The sequence below is a fragment of the Salvelinus fontinalis genome, chromosome 27, assembly GCF_029448725.1.
Source record: "Salvelinus fontinalis isolate EN_2023a chromosome 27, ASM2944872v1, whole genome shotgun sequence".
Taxonomy (NCBI): Eukaryota; Metazoa; Chordata; class Actinopteri; order Salmoniformes; family Salmonidae; genus Salvelinus; species Salvelinus fontinalis.
The window spans coordinates 40,965,271-40,988,643 of NC_074691.1; the positions used below are offsets into that span (position 1 = coordinate 40,965,271).

The following is a 23,373-nucleotide window of genomic DNA, read 5'->3' on the forward strand; positions in this document are numbered from 1 at the left end:
GTCGGGCCTCAGCTGGATCGTCAGTTCTTGTCTGCCCAGCCTGTCCAGGAGTTTTTTTGTTTGTTTGTTTTTTGTTTTGTCGGTGACGTCGGGGGTGGATTCTGCCGCCGATGGAACCGGGGGGTGCCTAAGCCAGGCCGTCGAGCTTTCATGCCCTGGCTGGCTCGAGAGGTTTCATTGCCTCGGTTGGCTCGGTGGCTTCCCATCCCACGTCACAATCCACCGGATCATCGGGTTTCCTCAGCGGGATTGACAGGCGTCTGGACTCAGCCGGATCGTCAGGCTCCCATGCCTCAGCCGGCTCGCCAGGCTCTCACGCTCCAGCCGGTTCGTCGGGCTTCCACGCCTCAACCGGCTTGCCCAGCGCCCATGTCTCGGCCGGTTTGCCCAGGTGGGACGCCCGGGTGGCGCCCCTAGTGGGGGGGTGCTGTCACGTCTGCTCCCGCTCTTCCCCTCCCCCTGGCGCTTGAGGGCGCCAGAATGCCTTGCATCACTCACTCCTGCCATCCATCACGTACACCTGCCTTTCCTCGTCACGCGCATCAGCGTTATTGGACTCACCTGGACTCTCTTATCACCTGTTCATTTCCTCCCCTATATGTGTCAGTTCCCCAGCTCTGTTCTCCACTTCTGCATTGATTGTTTTTCTGTTTGCTAAGCTGTTTATGTCTCGTTCCATGTCCGTTATTTATTAAATGTTACTCCCCGTACCTGCTTCGTCTCTCCAGCGTCATCCTTGTGATAGATCGTGACAGTAGGAAGATGTTTTCTTTAACATAGTCTCTAATCTGTAGATATCTGAAAGTGACTTATGGGAAGACTAACTCTATAAAGGTTTCATCGGGGCGCTAATGATTGGTTAGTGACGACGACTGCCGAGCACCGCCCGAACAGGAGGAAGTCGTGACATAGTGACTATTCTCGCACAGTAGTTTCTATATAGAAGCTGGATCCATTTTATAAACCCGTCTCCAATATAACATTTCTGTAGGACCTTAAATAGATAGCTTGTTCAAAGGTCTTTTCGGCGTCAAGAGATATAACGACAAGGTCCACGTTGGGTAACCTCGGAGAATACATCATGTTGAAAAGGCGCCTAAGATTGAAGGATAAGTTTCTGTTAGGGATAAAGCCGGTCTGGTCCGAATCAACCAATTTGCCAGCTAAAGTGCTAAGTCTGTTAGCCAGAGTTTTTGCTAAGATCTTTTGGTCTGTATTGAGGAGAGATATGGAATCATTGATGTCCTAAGGGGAAGATACAGAATTAACTTTGTGAATCATTCGGTCGCTCTCAGTTTTTCGAAGTTGTCTGGCAAGTAATTGTGCGGTTTGTCACCAAACTAAAAATATTTGTGCTTGTTATAGAGAAAAGATTTTTGCAATTTTAGCTGAGAGAATCCGATTATATTCAAATTTTGAAGCGGCTATTTTTTTAAATGTTTCTCCATAGATGGATGACTATCATTCTCCCTATCCAGTAAGTGAATTTGTTCCTCCGATTCTACAAAATGTTCTCTGCTTTGCCTTCTCCTGGCAGCCTGAAAGAACATGATACAGCCTCTCAAATAAGCCTTCAGTGTTTCCCACAATACTGCTAGGGATGTCTCGTTCTGTGTTGTTGTTGGTATCAAAGAAAAATTAAATTTGGTCTTTAATTAAGATGTTCACAGAATGTCAGTTCTGTGAGGAGCTGAGGATTAAACCTCTAGACCCTCTCGCTTGATACGATGTCTGTAACGGCTTTCGTTGGTGGAAGGAGAGGAGGACCAAAATGCAGCGTGGTACGAATCCATAATAACTTTTAATGAGAATGAATACAAAATACAAAAAGAACAAGAGAATCAAAATGAAAACCGAAACAGTCCCGAATGATGAAAACACTAAAACGGAAAACAACTACCCACAACCCATAGTGGGAAAACAGGCTACCTAAGTATGACAACGATCGACACCTGCCTCTGATTGAGAACCATACTAGGCCACACACATAGAAATATAACGTATAGAACAAAACATAGAAAAACAACATAGAATGCCCACTCCAACTCACGCCCTGACCAAACTAAAATAAAGACATAAAAAAGGAACTAAGGTCAGAACGTGACAATGTCACCCAATCTCAGGGGAAAAGGTGAGTGGACTGTGATCAGAAATTATAATATCATGATACTTCACATTACAGGTATAAGGGACTAATTTAGCATCAACCAAAAAGTAGTCAATTCGGGTATAACCATTGTGAACATGAGAGTGAAATGAGTATTCCCTACCCGTAAGATTGGAGATTATCCAAATATCAAATAAGTTAGAATTTCTGATGTAGCTATTCAAGGATTTGCTTGAATAGGATGTAGGGGTACGACGGGTAGAGGATCTATCCAGATATTGATCTAGTACACAGTTAAGGTCCCCCGCCCCAGTGACCAGGTTTAGTATGGGAGGTATCTGGAATCAGCGCAAGGACTCTTTTGAAAAAGGTGAGGTTATCAATGTTTGGCCCATATATATTCAGTAGAGTTACAGAAATAGAATGGGTCAATCCTATTACGATCACCCTTTTAATTTGTTATAGTGGTTTTATTTAGAAAGGGAATTCCTTTCCGTACCAGAATCGCTGTGCCTCTCGTTTTGGCGGAGAAGCTAGAATGAATAACTTAACCCGCCCACCTACATTTAAGTCTGCTATGAGAATTGTTTTTCAGATGGGCTTCTTGCAAAAAATATAATATCAGACGAGAGTGATTTCAAGTGGGCTAGGACCTTGCCTCTCTTGATTGGTTCGTTTAAACCCTTGACATTCCAGGAAGTAAATGTAAGCCCCGCCCTCCTCTCGTTTGTAGTTCCCATGGCGGCATAACGTGAAACTCAATAAAAAGGTTGAAACCAAACCATCAAGAGCAGCATACAATACCTTCGTAAAGTGTTCAGACCCCTTGACTTTTTCCACATTTTTTACATTACAGCCTTATTCTAAAATGTATTAAATTCGTTTTTTTTCTCAACAATCTACACACAATAGCGCATAATGACAAAGCAAAAACAGGTTATTGAAATTTTTTCAAATGTATAAAAAACTTAAAACAGAAATACCTTATTTACATAAGTATTCAGATCCTTTGCTATGAGACTCGAAATTGAGCTCAGGTGCATCTTGTTTCCATTGATCATCCTTGAGATGTTTCTACAACTTGATTGGAGTCCACCTGTGGTAAATACAATTAAATGGACATGATTTGGAAAGGCACACACCTGTCTATATAAGGTCCCACAGTTGACAGTGCATGTCAGAGCAAAAACCAAGCTATGAGGTCGAAGGAATTGTCCATAGAGCTCAGAGACAGGATTGTGTCAAGGCACAGATCTGGGGAAGGGTACCAAAAGAATTCTTCAGCATTGAAGGTCCCCAAAAACACAGTGGCACAATCGGGGTAGAAGGGCCTTGGTCAGGGAGGTGACCAAGAAACCGATGCTCACTCTGACAGCCATCTCTGCAGCACTCCACCAATCAGGCCTTTATGGTAGTGGCCAGACGGAAGCCACTCCTCAGTAAAAGGCACATGACAGCCCGCTTGGAGTTTGCCAAAATGCACCTAAAGACTCTCAGACCATGAAAAACAAGATTCTCTGGTGTGATGAAACAAAGATTGAACTCTTTGGCCTGAATGCCAAGCGTCACGTCTGGAGGAAACCTGGCACCATCCCTACGGTGAAGCATAGTGGTGGCAGCATCATGCTGTGGGGACGTTTATCAGCAGCATGGACTGGGAGACTAGTCAGGATCGAGGCAAAGATGAATGAAGCAAATTACAGAGAGATCGATGATGAAAACCTGCTCCAGAGCCCTCGGGACCTCAGACTGGAGTGAAGGTTCAACTTCCAACAGGACAACAAATGACACACGATTTTCCTACACTGGTATGTGGACGAGGAGTGGAACAACATTCCACAGGCCACAATCAACAGCCTGATCAACTCTATGTGAAGGAGATGTGTCGTGCTGCATGAGGCAAATGGTGGTCACACCTGATATTGACTGGTTTTCCGGTCCACGTCCATACCTTTTTTTAAGGTACACGATCGATACACAAAGTTTCACCTGTTTTTGTGCTCCACCCCCCCCCCAGGTGCCACCCATCTTCCCCATTATCCCCTCTGTACTTATACCTGTGTTTTCTGTTTGTCTGTTGCCAGTTTTCTTGTTTGTCAAGCATACCAGCGTTTGTCCTGTCAGCTCCTGTCTTTTCCCAGTCTCTCTTTTTTCCGCCCTCCTGGTTTTCACCCTTGCCTGTCCTGCCCCTGAACCCGCACGCCTGACCACTCTGCCTGCCCCTGACCTGCCTGTCGTCCTGTACCTTTGCCTCTGTTGCTGTTTCTGTAATAAACATTGTTACCTCGACACGGTCTGCATTTGGTTCTTATCTTATCCTGATAGGTTTCCATGGCAGAGCAGCTGCACACAAGCCTAAGATCACCATACGCAATGCCAAGCGTCGGCTGGAGAGGTGTAAAGCTCGCCGCCATTGGACTCTGGAGCAGTGGAAAGCAGTTCTCTGAAGTGATGAATCACGCTTCACCATCTGGCAGGTCAACGGGCGAATCTGGGTTTGCCAGATTCCAGGAGAACGCTACCTGCCCGAATGCATAGTGCCAACTGTAAAGTTTGGTGGAGGAGGAATAATGGTCTGGGGCTGTTTTTTATGGTTCGGGCCCCTTAGTTCCAGTGGAGGGAAATCTTAACGCTACAGCATACAATGACATTCAAGATGATTCTGTGCTTCCAACTTTTTGGCAACAGTTTGGGGAAGGCCCTTTCCTGTTCCAGCATGACAATGCCCCTGTGCACAAAGCGAGGTCCATACAGAAATGGTTCGTCAAGATCGGTGTGGAAGAACTTGACTGGCCTGCACAGAGCCCTGACCTCAACCCCATCGAACACCTTTGGGATGAATTGGAACGCCGGCTGTGAGCCTGGTCTAATTGCCCAACATCAGTACCCGACCTCACTAATGCTCTTGTTGCTGAATGGAAGCAAGTCCCCGCAGCAATGTTCCAACATCTAGTGGAAAGCCTTCCCAGAAGTGTAGAGGCTGTTATAGCAGTAATGTTCCAACATCTAGTGGAAAGCCTTCCCAGAAGTGTAGAGGCTGTTATAGCAGTAATGTTCCAACATCTAGTGGAAAGCCTTCCCAGAAGTGTAGAGGCTGTTATAGCAGTAATGTTCCAACATCTAGTGGAAAGCCTTCCCAGAAGAGTGGAGGCTGTTATAGCAGTAATGTTCCAACATCTAGTGGAAAGCCTTCCCAGAAGTGTAGAGGCTGTTATAGCAGTAATGTTCCAACATCTAGTGGAAAGCCTTCCCAGAAGTGTAGAGGCTGTTATAGCAGCAAAGAGGGGACCAACTCCATATTTATACCCGTGATTTTGGAATGAGATGTTCGACGAGCAGCTGTCCACAAACTTTTGTCCATGCAGTATATATGGTGCACTACTTTGACCAGAGCTCTATGGGCCTAGGGTTAAATAGTAGTGCACTATAAAGGGAATAGGGTGCCATATGGGATTCAAACAGAGAGTTTTTCTTTGCTCTCAGAACAGTCTTCAGGCCAGCTGGGAAATACACTGAGTGAAGTTTTAATATATTTTATTTACACAGTGTTCTAAAAAGGGGACACAATCCGTCTCCGGATACACACTTCAGCATCTGAAATGCTACCCTATAGTACAGGGAATAGGATGCCATTTGAGACACATCTAAGTGTGGGGACTGAAGGAACAGGAAACAGCAACTAAGTGATATTTTATTGTATTTCATTTATATACAGTGTTCTGAGAGGAGGGGTAAATAAAGACTATAGTTCAATTTTATTATTGAATAGTAAATAAAGAGAGGCCTGTCTGTGCTGTCAAACACAGCTGAGAAAAGAGGTCCCAAATTAGTAACATCAAAATGTTCTGACTGCTGAGTCACTATCTTAAACCTTTCAGTCTGACAGCCGTTACAGAGAGCACCACAACACAGGCTGCTTCCCAATAAGCTGTAGACAGCCTGTGTGTGTGTGTGTGTGTGTGTGTGTGTGTGTGTGTGTGTGTGTGTGTGTGTGTGTGTGTGTGTGTGTGTGTGTGTGTGTGTGTCTGTGTGTCTGTCTGTGTGTCTGTGTCTGTGTCTGTGTCTGTGTCTGTGTCTGTGTCTGTGTCTGTGTCTGTGTCTGTGTCTGTGTCTGTGTCTGTGTCTGTGTCTGTGTCTGTGTCTGTGTCTGTGTCTGTGTCTGTGTCTGTGTCTGTGTCTGTGTCTGTGTCTGTGATGTACACAAATGCACATTTCTAGAAAAAACAGATAAACACAAATACTCCTTGGCAAAAAGAAAATCTAATCTTGTTCAGTTTACATCCAATTTAATGGTGCATTGATTGTCTACGACTGGACTGAAGAGATCTCTCAAGAATCGTTCCGGATGTAAATCAAATCATCACCATTAAACTAGAACTGAAAACGTTCCTTGATGCAGGAGAGAGAGAGTGAGAGAGACTGAGAGAGACTGAGAGAGACTGAGAGAGACTGAGAGAGACTGAGAGAGACTGAGAGAGACTGAGAGAGACTGAGAGAGACTGAGAGAGACTGAGAGAGAGAGAGAGAGACTGAGAGAGACTGAGAGAGACTGAGAGAGACTGAGAGAGACTGAGAGAGACTGAGAGAGAGAGAGAGAGAGAGAGAGAGAGAGAGACTGAGAGAGAGAGACTGAGAGAGAGAGAGACAGAGAGAGAGTGAGACTGAGAGAGAGAGTGAGAGACAGAGAGAGTGAGAGACAGAGAGAGAGAGAGACTGAGAGAGAGAGAGAGAGACAGAGAGACTGAGAGAGACTGAGAGAGAGAGAGAGAGAGAGAGAGAGAGAGACAGAGAGAGAGAGAGACAGAGAGAGAGAGAGACAGAGAGAGAGAGAGACTGAGAGAGAGAGAGACTGAGAGAGACTGAGAGAGACTGAGAGAGACTGAGAGAGACTGAGAGGGACAGAGAGACTGAGAGAGAGAGAGAGAGAGACAGAGAGACTGAGAGAGAGAGCGAGAGACAGAGAGAGACAGAGACAGAGAGAGACAGAGAGAGAGAGAGACAGAGAGAGAGAGAGACAGAGAGAGAGAGAGACAGAGAGAGAGAGTGAGAGAGACTGAGAGACTGAGAGACAGAGAGACTGAGAGAGAGTGAGAGAGAGAGAGCTGTGAACATCTAAAGACAATACCAACTTAGTGACAAAGTCCATCAGGTTTATTGATTGTGTGTGTACAATGGCATCTGCTGAGCATGGTAGAAACTGGGGAGTGGTTGCATTGATTTTACATCAGGTCTTTAAAGTCCAGGGCTGCAGTCCAAACACATTATTAATACCCCTTCAGCCCTTGCACTAGGCACTTTCCCTTGGGGGGGGGAATCCCAGTCTAGATCGGATGCAGTTTGATTATCTTCTTAAGTAGAGCTCCATTTCACTAACACCCCCCCCCTCGGCCTCCATGATTTTGTAGGGATGATCACTTGTGGGGATGATATGACCCACAATTCAATGCAAACTGTAGTCACACGTCATACGTCGGTGGCCGCGTCACATTTAATCAACACTGCTGCTTTAACGGCATGTCAGACAAAATGATGAAGCTAGCTTGCTAAAAAAAAAATAGATATATAGGCATTGATTTTAGGGTTGGCAAATTGGCTTCAAATTAAATGCTATTGGTCACATACACATGGTTAGCAGATATTAATGCGAGTGTAGCGAAATGCTTGTGCTTCTAGTTCCGACCGTGCAGTAATATCTAACAAGTAATCTAACAATTTCACAGCAACTACCTTATACACACAAGTGTAAAGGAATGAATAAGAATATGTACATGTAAATACATGAATGAGCGATGGCCGTGCGGCAAAGGCAAGATGCAGTAGACGGTATAGAATACAGTACATACATATGAGATGAGTAATGTAGGGTATGTACACATTATATAAATTGGCATTCTTTAAAGTGACTAGTGATACATTTATTACATCCAATTTTGTATTATTAAAGTGGCTAGAGATTTGAGTCAGTATGTTGGCAGCAGACACTCAATGTTAGTGGTGGCTGTTTAACAGTCTGATGGCCTTGAGATAGAAGCTGTTTTTCAGTCTCTCGGTCCCTGCTTTGATGCCCCTGTACTGACCTCGCCTTCTGGATGATAGTGGGGTGAACAGGCAGTGGCTCGGGTGGTTGTTGTCCTTGATGATCTTTTTGGCCTTCCTGTGACATCGGGTGGTGTAGGTGTCCTGGAGGGCAGGTAGTTTGCCCCCGGTGATGCGTTGTGCAGACCTCACTACCCTCTGGAGAGCCTTACGGTTGTGGGCGGAGCAGTTGCCGTGCCAGGCGGTGATACAGCCCGACAGGATGCTCTCGATTGTGCATCTGTAAAAGTTTGTGAGTGTTTTTGGTGACAAGCCAAATTTCTTCAGCCTCCTGAGGTTGAAGAGGCGCTGAAGCATTCCATCATGCTACAGGTTAAAGAATAGCTGCCGTGGAAGCATTCCATCATGCTACAGGTTAAAGAATAGCTGCTGTGGAAGCATTCCATCATGCTACAGGTTAAAGAATAGCTGCCGTGGAAGCATTCCATCATGCTACAGGTTAAAGAATAGCTGCTGTGGAAGCATTCCATCATGCTACAGGTTATAGAATAGCTGCTGTGGAAGCATTCCATCATGCTACAGGTTAAAGAATAGCTGCTGTGGAAGCACTGCCTCATGCTACAGGTTAAAGAAAAGCTGCTGTGGAAGCATTCCATCATGCTACAGGTTAAAGAATAGCTGCTGTGGAAGCACTGCCTCATGCTACAGGTTAAAGAATAGCTGCTGTGGAAGCACTGCCTCATGCTACAGGTTAAAGAATAGCTGCTGTGGAAGCATTCCATCATGCTACAGGTTAAAGAATAGCTGCTGTGGAAGCATTCCATCATGCTACAGGTTAAAGAATAGCTGCTGTGGAAGCATTCCATCATGCTACAGGTTATAGAATAGCTGCTGTGGAAGCATTCCATCATGCTACAGGTTATAGAATGGGCGAGGGAAAGAAATGGATCCTTAGTTTTGGCCAATCCTTTTAAATTAGGATTATTAATAGTGGAGATTGATGTGTGATTTTGACCAGCACTTCCTCTCCTCTGGGACTGACCAGCACTTCCTCTCCTCTGGGACTGATCAGCACTTCCTCTCCTCTGGGACTGACCAGCACTTCCTCTCCTCTGGGACTGACCAGCACTTCCTCTCCTCTGAGGCTGACCAGCACTTCCTCTCCTCTAGGACTGACCAGCACTTCCTCTCCTCTGGGACTGACCAGCACTTCCTCTCCTCTGGGACTGACCACCACTTCCTCTCCTCTGGGACTGACCACCACTTCCTCTCCTCTGGGACTGACCAGCACTTCCTCTCCTCTGGGACTGACCACCACTTCCTCTCCTCTGGGACTGACCACCACTTCCTCTCCTCTGGGACTGACCAGCACTTCCTCTCCTCTGGGACTGATCAGCACTTCCTCTCCTCTGGGACTGATCAGCACTTCCTCTCCTCTGGGACTGATCAGCACTTCCTCTCCTCTGGGACTGACCAGCACTTCCTCTCCTCTAAGGCTGACCAGCACTTCCTCTCCTCTGGGACTGACCACCACTTCCTCTCCTCTGGGACTGACCACCACTTCCTCTCCTCTGGGACTGACCACCACTTCCTCTCCTCTGGGACTGACCAGCACTTCCTCTCCTCTGGGACTGACCAGCACTTCCTCTCCTCTGGGACTGACCAGCACTTCTTCTCCTCTGGGACTGACCAGCACTTCCTCTCCTCTGGGACTGTGGTGGGAGGACAATGGTGGCCCTATTAGATGAATGGCCGTCTCTATGGCCGATCCTACCAAGATAGACTGCGTTATTCAACATTTGTCTCGGTCCCCAGGATGTCGGGATTTGCCTTCAATACCAGCCGCAAGGTGCACCGGTGAACACTATTACCATCAAGTAGCCTGTTGGCTTACTAGGGTGTAGATCTAATTGGCACATTGGCACATTTCACTTATTATTATTTGTAACGATTCTCTGGGATTGGTCCATTTGTAATTGGAATCCAGTCAAACTCATTGGTCCTCACACACCCTTTCTATTAAGATGTTTCAATTCAGTTTTAATAAAGTTGGATTGGTTTGATTTGAATGTGACCTCTAGAGGTCTCAGACTGCACTGATCCAGGCTCCTGTTGCTACTAACTGGTTCTGACTGCTTTGGACTGGTACTGACTGGTTCTGACTGCTTTGGACTGGTACTGACTGGTTCTGACTCGTACCGACCAGAGATACTGTCTCTCTCGTATATGATCGTCTTTGTAGTCTTTGGATTTACCCAGGGTGTCTTGGTACTATCTTGGTAGTGACCCGAGCTTTCCTCTCCCATATATGATCATCTTTGGCTTTACACTGGGTGTCTTGTGACTTGGTTCTGACCAGGGCTGTTGTCTGTCTTGTGTTGTCTTTCCCAGTTCTGACTGGTTCTGACTGGTACTGACTAGTACTAACCAGGTCTGTTGTCTTTCTCTCTCTGCGGTGGAGGTTATAGATAAGTCACATAAATTCAAGACTCGACTTACCTTAATGTGTTTTGGTAGTGACAGGTTCTAGGTGGTTTGGTACTAACAGGGTCTGGGTGGTTTGGTATTAACAGGGTCTGGGTGGTTTGGTACTAACAGGTTCTGGGTGGTTTGGTATTAACAGGGTCTGGGTGGTTTGGTATTAACAGGGTCTGGGTGGTTTGGTACTAACAGGGTCTGGGTGGTTTGGTACTAACAGGGTCTGGGTGGTTTGGTACTAACAGGGTCTGGGTGGTTTGGTATTAACAGGGTCTGGGTGGTTTGGTATTAACAGGGTCTGGGTGGTTTGGTATTAACAGGGTCTGGGTGGTTTGGTATTAACAGGGTCTGGGTGGTTTGGTATTAACAGGGTCTGGGTGGTTTGGTATTAACAGGTTCTGGGTGGTTTGGTATTAACAGGGTCTGGGTGGTTTGGTATTAACAGGGTCTGGGTGGTTTGGTATTAACAGGTTCTGGGTGGTTTGGTATTAATTAACAGGTTCTGGGTGGTTTGGTATTAACAGGGTCTGGGTGGTTTGGTATTAACAGGGTCTGGGTGGTTTGGTATTAGCAGGGTCTGGGTGGTTTGGTATTAACAGGGTCTGGGTGGTTTGGTAGTGACAGGGTCAGGGTGGTTTGGTAGTGACAGGGTCAGGGTGGTTTGGAATGTACAGGGTCTGTGGTCTGTACAGATACAGAGGTTCCATACTCATCTCTTCACATTGGAATTTTTATCTTTATATTGCCAAAACATCGTCATCCCTCAGTAACTTCAAGCATTGACAAGGGATCAACCTGATAAACCAAACTACCCAGTAATCCCCTAATTTTTGCACATTTTTTATCATATTTACATGTATTCAGACCATTTGCTCAGTACTCCAGGTGAAACTGGTTGAGAGAATGCCAAAAGTGTGCACAGTTGTCATCAAGGCAAAGGGTGGCTACTTTGAAGAATTAAAAAATCAAAAATATATTTTGATTTGTTTAAAAAAAAAAATGGTTTCTACATGATTCCATATGTGTAATTTCATAGTTTTGATGTCTTCACTATTATTCTACAATGTAGAAAATAGTAAAAAATAAAGAAAAACTCTTGAATGAGTAGATGTGTCCAAACTTTTGACTGGTACTGTATATATATTCTTCTTCTTTTTTTGTGTGTTGGTTTTCATATAATCCCTTTTGGGTTTCCAACCTCAGCTGCTTACCTCAGTGCTTTTATCTGCTCTGTTTTGTCTTTCACTTGTTTTCTTTAGTGCACTTTTTTTTTTGTAAAAGGGTCTGTTGTCTCTGTCCGTCACTACAGATGACCCTGCAGTGGAAGGTGTGGACAAGTCACGACAGCTCCAGACAGGAGAGGTGATCATCATTGTGGTCGTGCTGCTCATGTGGGCAGGTAAGGAAAAGGACAGCGCAGGTAAGGAAAAGTACAGGGCAGGTAACGATAAGGACCTGCCCTTAGGTAAGGAAAAGGACAGGGCAGTTAAGGAAAAGGACAGGGCAGGTAAGGAAAAGGACAGGGCAGGTAAGGAAAAGGACAAGGCAGGTAAGGAAAAGGACAGCGCAGGTAAGGAAAAGGACAAGGCAGGTAAGGAAAAGGACAAGGCAGGTAAGGAAAAGGACAAGGCAGGTAAGGAAAAGGACAAGGCAGGTAAGGAAAAGGACAAGGCAGGTAAGGAAAAGGACAAGGCAGGTAAGGAAAAGGACAAGGCAGGTAAGGAAAAGGACAGGGCAGGTAAGGAAAAGGACAGGGCAGGTAAGGAAAAGGACAGGGCAGGTAAGGAAAAGGACAGGGAAGGTAAGGAAAAGGACAAGGCAGTTAAGGAAAAGGACAAGGCAGTTAAGGAAAAGGACAAGGCAGTTAAGGAAAAGGACAAGGCAGGTAAGGAAAAGGACAGGGCAGGTAAGGAAAAGGACAGGGCAGGTAAGGAAAAGGACAGGGCAGGTAAGGAAAAGGACAGGGCAGGTAAGGAAAAGGACAGGGCAGGTAAGGAAAAGGACAGGGCAGGTAAGGAAAAGGACAGGGAAGGTAAGGAAAAGGACACGGCATAAAGGAAAAGGACAGGGCAGGTAAAGAAAAGGACAGGGAAGGTAAGGAAAAGGACAGGGCAGGTAAGGAAAAGGACAGGGCAGGTAAGGAAAAGGACACGGCAAAAAGGAAATGGACAGGGCAGGTAAAGAAAAGGACAGGGCAGGTAAGGAAAAGGACAGGGAAGGTAAGGAAAAGGACACGGCATAAAGGAAAAGGACAGGGCAGGTAAAGAAAAGGACAGGGCAGGTAAGGAAAAGGACAGGGCAGGTAAGGAAAAGGACACGGCATAAAGGAAAAGGACAGGGCAGGTAAAGAAAAGGACAGGGCAGGTAAGGAAAAGGACACGGCATAAAGTAAAAGGACAGGGCAGGTAAAGAAAAGGACAGGGAAGGTAAGGAAAAGGACACGGCATAAAGGAAAAGGTCAGGGCAGGTAAAGAAAAGGACAGGGCAGGTAAGGAAAAGGACAGGGCAGGTAAGGAAAAGGACACGGCATAAAGGAAAAGGACAGGGCAGGTAAAGAAAAGGACAAGGCAGGTAAGGAAAAGGACAAGGCAGGTAAGGAAAAGGACACGGCATAAAGGAAAAGGACAGGGAAGGTAAGGAAAAGGACAGGGCAGGTAAGGAAAAGGACAGGGCAGGTAAGGAAAAGGACAGGGCAGGTAAGGAAAAGGACAGGGCAGGTAAGGAAAAGGACACGGCATAAAGGAAAAGGACAGGGAAGGTAAGGAAAAGGACAGGGCAGGTAAGGAAAAGGACAGGGCAGGTAAGGAAAAGGACAGGGAAGGTAAGGAAAAGGACAGGGAAGGTAAGGAAAAGGACAGGGCAGGTAAGGAAAAGGACAGGGCAGGTAAGGAAAAGGACAGGGAAGGTAAGGAAAAGGACAGGGCGGGTAAGGAAAAGGACAGGGAGGGTAAGGAAAAGGACACGGCATAAAGGAAAAGGACAGGGCAGGTAAAGAAAAGGACAGGGCAGGTAAGGAAAAGGACAAGGCAGTTAAGGAAAAGGACAGGACAGGGCAGGTAAGGAAAAGGACAGGGAAGGTAAGGAAAAGGACAGGGCAGGTAAGGAAAAGGACAGGGCAGGTAAGGAAAAGGACAGGGCAGGTAAGGAAAAGGACAGGGAAGGTAAGGAAAAGGACAGGGCAGGTAAGGAAAAGGACAGGGCAGGTAAGGAAAAGGACAGGGAAGGTAAGGAAAAGGACAGGACAGGTAAGGAAAAGGACAGGGAGGGTAAGGAAAAGGACACGGCATAAAGGAAAAGGACAGGGCAGGTAAAGAAAAGGACAGGGCAGGTAAGGAAAAGGACAAGGCAGTTAAGGAAAAGGACAGGACAGGGCAGGTAAGGAAAAGGACAGGGAAGTTAAGGAAAAGGACAGGGCAGGTAAGGAAAAGGACAGGGCAGGTAATGAAAAGGACAGGGCAGGTAAGGGACAGGGCAGGTAAGGAAAAGGACAGGGCAGGTAAGGAAAAGGACAGGGCAGGTAAGGAAAAGGACAGGGCAGGTAAGGAAAAGGACAGGGCAGGTAAGGAAAAGGACAGGGCAGGTAAGGACTTTGCATGCTACCAATTATTTAGAAGCTCACTATTGCAGATTGGATGGGTGAGTGTTCAGATGTCCAAGGATGCTGTTTCCACTAAACATTTACATTTTAGTCATTCAGCAGACAACTATATTTCTGTCAATCAATCAATCAACCATTCAATCCATTAATCAATCAGCTAGTCGACTACAGCAGTGATTTGAAGCTCATCGTTCATTTTGACAGAATCATAAAAAAGCTGGGTGATATAAATCGTAAAATTATTTTCCAATCTTGGCTTTGATATGCACAAGAATGGCTCAGTTTTCACATATCTTCTCCCCCTGTTGTCATATCAAATCAACATCACACTTCTCCCTCTAGTCCCTGATGTTCGACCTTCCCTCCCAGTAAGGACTAGACATGCCTTAAGCCTCTGAGGTCTAAGACTGAGTACGGTGTGAGACGCAACCAGGCTGTTACACCCCAGGGACCTGCAGGAACCACCGGCCTACGGGGCCAAACTATCTCTCCTTCCTCATAAAGTGTGCACTTTGTTCAATTATTTGAAAGGAAATGAGTGGTATAAGAAACATGTTACAGACTCCCTCTAGCCCGTGCCTACACCAATCCAATGAAGAAGAAGAAGAGTAATATGTTTTTAACTGAGTGAGAGTGACTAACAAAATCTATGGTTGGTATTTCGACCATGATTATTATAAATGTAGATAGCTAGGCGAGACTAATTTACCAATCTAAAAAATGTGAGCTGACATGGGCTAATTCAGTGACTGTCAGTGACTGACATATAACAAGAGAGAAACTGCTGATGCACAACCACATGTCTAAATTGCGCCAGTTGCCTAATATACACTATTATACTGTATATGCCAGGAGTATTCAAATATTACCTTAGGAGGTCCAGACTACTTCTGCTTTTCTGTTCTACCTGATCGTTAATTACACCCACATGCTGTCCAAGGTCTAAATCAGGCCCTGATTAGAGGGGGAATCACCCACCTGGTGTCCCAGGTCTAAATCAGTCCCTGATTAGAGGGGGAATCACCCACCTGGTGTCCCAGGTCTAAATCAGTCCCTGATTAGAGGGGGAATCACCCACCTGGTGTCCCAGGTCTAAATCAGTCCCTGATTAGAGGGGGAATCACCCACCTGCTGACCCAGGTCTAAATCAGTCCCTGATTAGAGGGGAATCACCCACCTGGTGTCCCAGGTCTAAATCAGTCCCTGATTAGAGGGGAATCACCCACCTGGTGACCCAGGTCTAAATCAGGCCCTGATTAGAGGGCAATCACCCACCTGGTGTCCCAGGTCTAAATCAGGCCCTGTTTAGAGGAGAATCACCCACCTGGTGTCCCAGGTCTAAATCAGTCCCTGATTAGAGGGAAATCACCCACCTGGTGACCCAGGTCTAAATCAGGCCCTGATTAGAGGGCAATCACCCACCTGGTGTCCCAGGTCTAAATCAGTTCCTGATTAGAGAGGAATCACCCACCTGGAGTCCCAGGTCTAAATCAGTTCCTGATTAGAGGGGAATCACCCACCTGGTGTCCCAGGTCTAAATCAGTCGCTGACTAGAGAGGAATCACTCACATGCTGTTCCAGGTCTAAATCAGTCCCTGAATGAATGAAAAAAAAAGCAGCAAAACTGGCGTCCAGGTTCAGATTTTTATTTGAGGGATAAATGCTATTATATATGCACCCAGCTAACTTTCTCATCCAGAGAACCAAACGGGCAGATCGCCCAGCCAACATTCTCATCCAGGAAACCAAACAAGCAGATCGCCCAGCCAACATTCTCATCCAGGAAACCAAACAGGCAGATCACCCAGCCAACATTCTCATCCAGGAAACCAAACAGGCAGATCACCCAGCCAACATTCTAACCCAGGAAACCAAACAGACAGCTCACCCAGCTAACATTCTAACCCAGGAAACCAAACAGACAGCTCACCCAGCCAACATTCTCATCCAGGAAACCAAACAGGCAGATCACCCAGCCAACATTCTCATCCAGGAAACCAAACAAGCAGATCACCCAGCTAACATTCTCATCCAGGAAACCAAACAGGCAGATCACCCAGCTAACATTCTCATCCAGGAAACCAAACAGGCAGATCACCCAGCTAACATTCTCATCCAGGAAACCAAACAGGCAGATCACCCAGCTAACATTCTCATCCAGGAAACCAAACAGGCAGATCACCCAGCTAACATTCTCATCCAGGAAACCAAACAGGCAGATCACCCAGCTAACATTCTCATCCAGGAAACCAAACCAGCAGATCACCCAGCCAACATTCTCATCCAGGAAACCAAACAGGCAGATCACCCAGCCAACATTCTCATCCAGGAAACCAAACAAGCAGATCGCCCAGCCAACATTCTCATCCAGGAAACCAAACAGGCAGATCACCCAGCCAACATTCTCATCCCGGAAACTAAACAAGCAGATCACCCAGCTAACATTCTCATCCAGGAAACCAAACAGGCAGATCACCCAGCTAACATTCTCATCCAGGAAACCAAACAGGCAGATCACCCAGCTAACATTCTCATCCAGGAAACCAAACAGGCAGATCACCCAGCTAACATTCTCATCCAGGAAACCAAACAGACAGCTCACCCAGCTAACATTCTCATCCAGGAAACTAAACAAGCAGATCACCCAGTTTAAAGGGATATTGTCCATCCATCATCCACTGAGATTTTTATTGGAGGACCAACTCCTGTTGAGGGCCTAATGAACGGGCCTACCAACTCCTGTTGAGGGCCTAATGAACGGGCCTACCAACTCCTGTTGAGGGCCTAATGAACGGGCCTACCAACTCCTGTTGAGGGCAGAATGTAGCTCAACGGGCCTACCAACTCCTGTTGATGGCCTAATGAACGGGCCTACCAACTCCTGTTGAGGACCTAATGAACGGGCCTACCAACTCCTGTTGAGGACCTAATGAATGGGCCTACCAACTCCTGTTGAGGGCCTAATGTACGGGCTTACCAACTCCTGTTGATGGCCTAATGAACGGGCCTACCAACTCCTGTTGAGGACCTAATGAACGGGTCTACCAACTCCTGTTGATGGCCTAATGTACGGGCTTACCAACTCCTGTTGATGGCCTAATGAACGGGCCTACCAACCCCTGTTGATGGCCTAATGAACGGGCCTACCAACTCCTGTTGATGGCCTAATGAACGGGCCTACCAACTCCTGTTTATGGCCTAATGAACGGGCCTACCAACTCCTGTTTATGGCCTAATGAACGAGCCTACCAACTCCTGTTGATGGCCTAATGAACGAGCCTACCAACTCCTGTTGATGGCCTAATGAATGGGCCTACCAACTCCTGTTGAGGTTCTAATGAACGAGCCTACCAACTCCTGTTGATGGCCTAATGAGCGGGCCTACCAACTCCTGTTGAGGTTCTAATGAACGAGCCTACCAACTCCTGTTGATGGCCTAATGTACGGGCTTACCAACTCCTGTTGATGGCCTAATGAACGGGCCTACCAACTCCTGTTGATGGCCTAATGAACGGGCCTACCAATCCTGTTGATGGCCTAATGAACGGGCCTACCAACTCCTGTTGATGGCCTAATGTACGGGCTTACCAACTCCTGTTGAGGTTCTAATGAACGAGCCTACCAACTCCTGTTGATGGCCTAATGAACGGGCCTACCAACTCCTGTTTATGGCCTAATGAACGGGCCTACCAACTCCTGTTTATGGCCTAATGAACGAGCCTACCAACTCCTGTTGATGGCCTAATGAACGAGCCTACCAACTCCTGTTGATGGCCTAATGAACGGGCCTACCAACTCCTGTTGAGGTTCTAATGAACGAGCCTACCAACTCCTGTTGATGGCCTAATGAGCGGGCCTACCAACTCCTGTTGAGGTTCTAATGAACGAGCCTACCAACTCCTGTTGATGGCCTAATGTACGGGCTTACCAACTCCTGTTGATGGCCTAATGAACGGGCCTACCAACTCCTGTTGATGGCCTAATGAACGGGCCTACCAATCCTGTTGATGGCCTAATGAACGGGCCTACCAACTCCTGTTGATGGCCTAATGTACGGGCTTACCAACTCCTGTTGAGGTTCTAATGAACGAGCCTACCAACTCCTGTTGATGGCCTAATGAACGGGCCTACCAACTCCTGTTGATAGCCTAATGAACGGGCCTACCAACTCCTGTTGATGGCCTAATGAACGGGTCTACCAACTCCTGTTTATGGCCTAATGAACGAGCCTACCAACTCCTGTTGATGGCCTAATGAACGGGCCTACCAACTCCTGTTGATGGCCTAATGAACGGGCCTACCAACTCCTGTTTATGGCCTAATGAACGGGCCTACCAACTCCTGTTTATGGCCTAATGAACGAGCCTACCAACTCCTGTTGATGGCCTAATGAACGGGCCTACCAACTCCTGTTGATGGCTTAATGAACGGGCCTACCAACTCCTGTTGAGGACCTAATGAACGAGCCTACCAACTCCTGTTGAAGACCTAATGAACGAGCCTACCAACTCCTGTTGAGGGTCTAATGAACGGGCCTACCAACTCCTGTTGAGGGCCTAATGAACGGGCCTACCAACTCCTCTTGAGGACCTAATGAACGAGCCTACCAACTCCTGTTGAGGACCTAATGAACGGGCCTACCAACTCCTGTTGATGGCCTAATGATCGAGCCTACCAACTCCTGTTGAGGGCCTAATAAACGAGCCTACCAACTCCTGTTGAGGTTCTAATGAACGAGCCTACCAACTCCTGTTGATGGCCTAATGTACGGGCTTACCAACTCCTGTTGATGGCCTAATGAACGGGCCTACCAACTCCTGTTGATGGCCTAATGAACGGGCCTACCAACTCCTGTTGATGGCCTAATGAACGGGCCTACCAACTCCTGTTGATGGCCTAATGAACGGGCCTACCAACTCCTGTTGAGGGCCTAATGAACGGGCCTACCAACTCCTGTTGAGGACCTAATGAACGGGCCTACCAACTCCTGTTGATGGCCTAATGAACGGGTCTACCAACTCCTGTTGATGGCCTAATGAACGGGCCTACCAATTCCTGTTGAGGACCTAATGAACGGGCCTACCAACTCCTGTTGAGGGCCTAATGAACGGGCCTACCAACTCCTGTTGAGGGCCTAATGAACGGGCCTACCAACTCCTGTTGAGGGCCTAATGAACGGGCCTACCAACTCCTGTTGAGGGCCTAATGAACGGGCCTACCAACTCCTGTTGAGGACCTAATGAACGGGCCTACCAACTCCTGTTGCGGGCCTAATAAACAGGCCTACCAACTCCTGTTGAGGGCCTAATGAACGGGCCTACCAACTCCTGTTGAGGGCCTAATGAACGGGCCTACCAACTCCTGTTGAGGGCCTAATAAACAGGCCTACCAACTCCTGTTGAGGGCCTAATGAACGGGCCTACCAACTCCTGTTGAGGGCCTAATGAACGGGCCTACCAACTCCTGTTGAGGGCCTAATGAACGGGCCTACCAACTCCTGTTGATGGCCTAATGAACAGGCCTACCAACTCCTGTTGAGGGCCTAATGAACAGGCCTACCAACTCCTGTTGAGGGCCTAATGAACGGGCCTACCAACTCCTGTTGATGGCCTAATGAACAGGCCTACCAACTCCTGTTGAGGGCCTAATGTAGCTCAACGGGCTGTGGAGTTATTACAAAACAAACTTCTCTATTGCCTTACATGCAGCAGTACCCCAAACTAGCCCATCCAGATGCTGCAGTTTTATTACTCTATTAAGGTCTATTCTAACAGCCAGCAAACACACATGGTGAAAGTATACCGCTGGTGCTGTATAACAACAGTGAAGACATTGACTTCGTCCCAAATGGCACCCTATTCCCTATATAAAGCACTACTTTTGACCAGAGTTCTATTGGTCCTGATCAAAAGTAGTGCACTAGTGAGTATGGTGCCATTTCCTTCACAACCATTGGGTAGATATAATTATCTTCCCTGCTCAAAGATAAAGACACCACCATCGTCACCACCATCGTCACCACCATCGTCACCACTATCGTCACCACCATCTTCACCACTATCGTCACCACCATCGTCACCACCATCGTCACCACCATCGTCAACACTATCGCCGCCACTATCGTCGCCACCATCGTCACCACCATCGTCACCACCATCGTCACCACCATCGTCACCACCATCGTCACCACATCGTCACCACCATCGTCACCACCATCGTCACCACCATCGTCACCACCATCGTCACCACCCTCGTCACCACCATGGTCACCACCATCGTCACTACCATCGTCACGCCATACCCCCCAGAGATTGGTCCACGTACCCTCTACTATGTCTCTACTACTAGTTGCATGAGGTGGTGGTGACAGGGCTGTGAGTGACCAATGACAATATGTTAATCCCCATCTCTCGTCTCTCTACCCCCCCCCCCCCCCCCCCCCCCCCCCCCGCAGCTGTCATTGTCCTGTTCTGTCGGCAGTATGACATCATCAAGGACAACGACTCTAGTTCCGGCAAAGACAAGGTAAAACCGTCGTCGTTGGCGAGCACGCCAGAACACTGCTCCGGAGGACTGCTACGGAACAAGGTACATAGATGAATAAATTAAGCAATTCATTAATCAATTAATCAATCAATCCACACCACAGCACAGGACTGCTACGGAGAAAGGTGGGCAAGGTCAACCAGAGGGCATTCATTCAGACCATGGGATACATTTTGTAGGTTGCACAGTCAACTACAGGAGGACTGCTAATGAGCAAGGTACATAGATAATGATCAACTTATTAGCTATTAAGTCAAGTACCCATAGTGTAACAGTAAGCAATTACTCTGGTTGTAGTCATTGTAATATAATTGTACTATAGTAATTGTAATATAATTGAACTATAGTAATTGTAATATACATGTACTATATTAAATTGCAATATAATTGTACTATAGTAATTGTTATATAATTGTGCTATAGTATTTGTAATATAATTGTTCTATGGTAAATGTAATATAATTGTACTATAGTATTTGTAATATAATTGCAATATAATTGCACTATAGTAATTATAATATAATTTTAATATACATGTACTATAGTAATTGTAATATAATTATACTATAGTAATAGAAATATAATTGCACTATAGTATTAGTAGGCACCACATTGTGAACCTGATGATGTATTCATGTACTTGCATCAAATATCACGTTCAGAAGCAGTCAAATACTGTACAGCACCTGCAATCTCTACAGCGTCCACATATCACTCCACCACTTTACACCCTGACTGCTTCCACATATCACTCCACCACTTTACACCCTGACTGCTTCCACATATCACTCCACCACTTTACACCCTGACTGCTTCCACATATCACTCCACCACTTTACACCCTGACTGCTTCCACATATCACTCCACCACTTTACACCCTGACTGCTTCCACATATCACTCCACCACTTTACACCCTGACTGCCTCCACATATCACTCCACCAGTTTACACCCTGACTGCTTCCACATATCACTCCACCAGTTTACACCCTGACTGCTTCCACATATCACTCCACCACTTTACACCCTGCCTGCTTCCACATATCACTCCACCACTTTACACCCTGACTGCTTCCACATATCACTCCACCACTTTACACCCTGACTGCTTCCACATATCACTCCACCACTCTAAACCCTGACTGCTTCCACATATCACTCCACCACTTTACACCCTGACTGCCTCCACATATCACTCCACCACTTTACACCCTGACTGCTTCCACATATCCCTCCACCACTTTACACCCTGACTGCTTCCACATATCACTCCACCACTTTACACCCTGACTGCCTCCACATATCACTCCACCACTTTACACCCTGACTGCTTCCACATATCCCTCCATCACTTTACACCCTGACTGCTTCCACATATCACTGGGCTGAATCATAGACTCTCCACTCAGAGGAGCCCATTTCTGTTGCTGCCCTCTCAGTAACCTCTATAGCGGTGTTCATTTCAGCCTTGAAACCTAAGTATATCCTAGCACTCCATTTCAACTGTGAACTTCAGTGTGTGTGTGTGTGTGTTCCATTTAAAGGGAAAGTTGGGTACCTAGTCAGTTGTACAACTGAATGCATTCAACTGAAATGTGTCTTCTGCATTTAACCCAACCCCTCTGACTCAGAGAGGTGCGGGGGGGGGGGGGGGGGGCTGCCTTAGTCGACATCCACGTCTTCGGCGCCCGGGGAACAGTGGGTTAACTGTCTTGTTCAGGGCCCGGGGAACAGTGGGTTAACTGTCTTGTTCAGGGCCCGGGGAACAGTGGGTTAACTGTCTTGTTCAGGGCCCGGGGAACAGTGGGTTAACTGTCTTGTTCAGGGCCCGGGGAACAGTGAACTGGGGAACTGTCTTGCTCAACTGTCTTGCTCAAACTGAGAAAAAAAACTAATGGGGAAAAAAATTTATCCATCCTAATTCCATATGTCTACGATGACAACTACATTGGGTGTTAATGATGGATTGTTGTAGCAGCGTCTTTATGGAGGGCTGCTGTAAAGAAGTGAAAAAGAAGCAGACAGTCCCTGCTATGAAAAATACATGCAACTGGGATCTGCTTGCCAAATGGGGACATGGAGAGAGAGAGAGTGAGGGGTTGAACACTGAATAACACTCGGTAATGGCCAAAAGATTTAGGATATGTCCCATATGGCACCCTATTCCCTATATAGTGCACTATATTTGACCGTGCTATTTTGAACAGTGTCCTATGAGTGCTGGTAAAAAAAAACTAGTGCACTATATAGGGAATAGATATTTATTTTCTGCCTTTTAGGGAACATGCAAAAGCCTTTGAGAGCTTGGTGGTATTGAAGCCATCAGCCAGTCAATGAGAGGGGTCATCTTCATTATAATGTTCACCAACCCCCAGGGTAGGTAGGTATTGAAGCTCTCTCTCTCTCTCTCTCTCTCTCTCTCTCTCTCTCTCTGCCTCTCTCTCTCTCTGTCTCTCTCTCTCTCTCTGCCTCCCTCTCTCTCTCTCTCTCTCTCTCTCTCTCTCTCTGCCTCTCTCTCTCTCTCTCTCTGTCTCTCTCTCTCTGCCTCCCTCTTTCTCTCTCTCTCTCTCTCTGTCTCTCTCTCTCTCTCTGCCTCCCTCTCTCTCTC

At 46.7% G+C, this 23,373-nt stretch overlaps 1 protein-coding gene across 1 annotated transcript in view; it reads left to right on the top strand.

Annotated features, from left to right (window-relative positions):
* Window positions 1-23,373, top strand: part of fndc4a (fibronectin type III domain containing 4a) — a 90,319-nt gene that overhangs the window by 54,869 nt on the left and 12,077 nt on the right. The window contains exons 4-5 of the mRNA XM_055885777.1: window positions 11,931-12,020; window positions 20,674-20,807. Of these exons, the coding sequence (XP_055741752.1) occupies window positions 11,931-12,020; window positions 20,674-20,807 (224 nt within the window). The remainder of the gene's footprint in view (window positions 1-11,930; window positions 12,021-20,673; window positions 20,808-23,373) is intronic.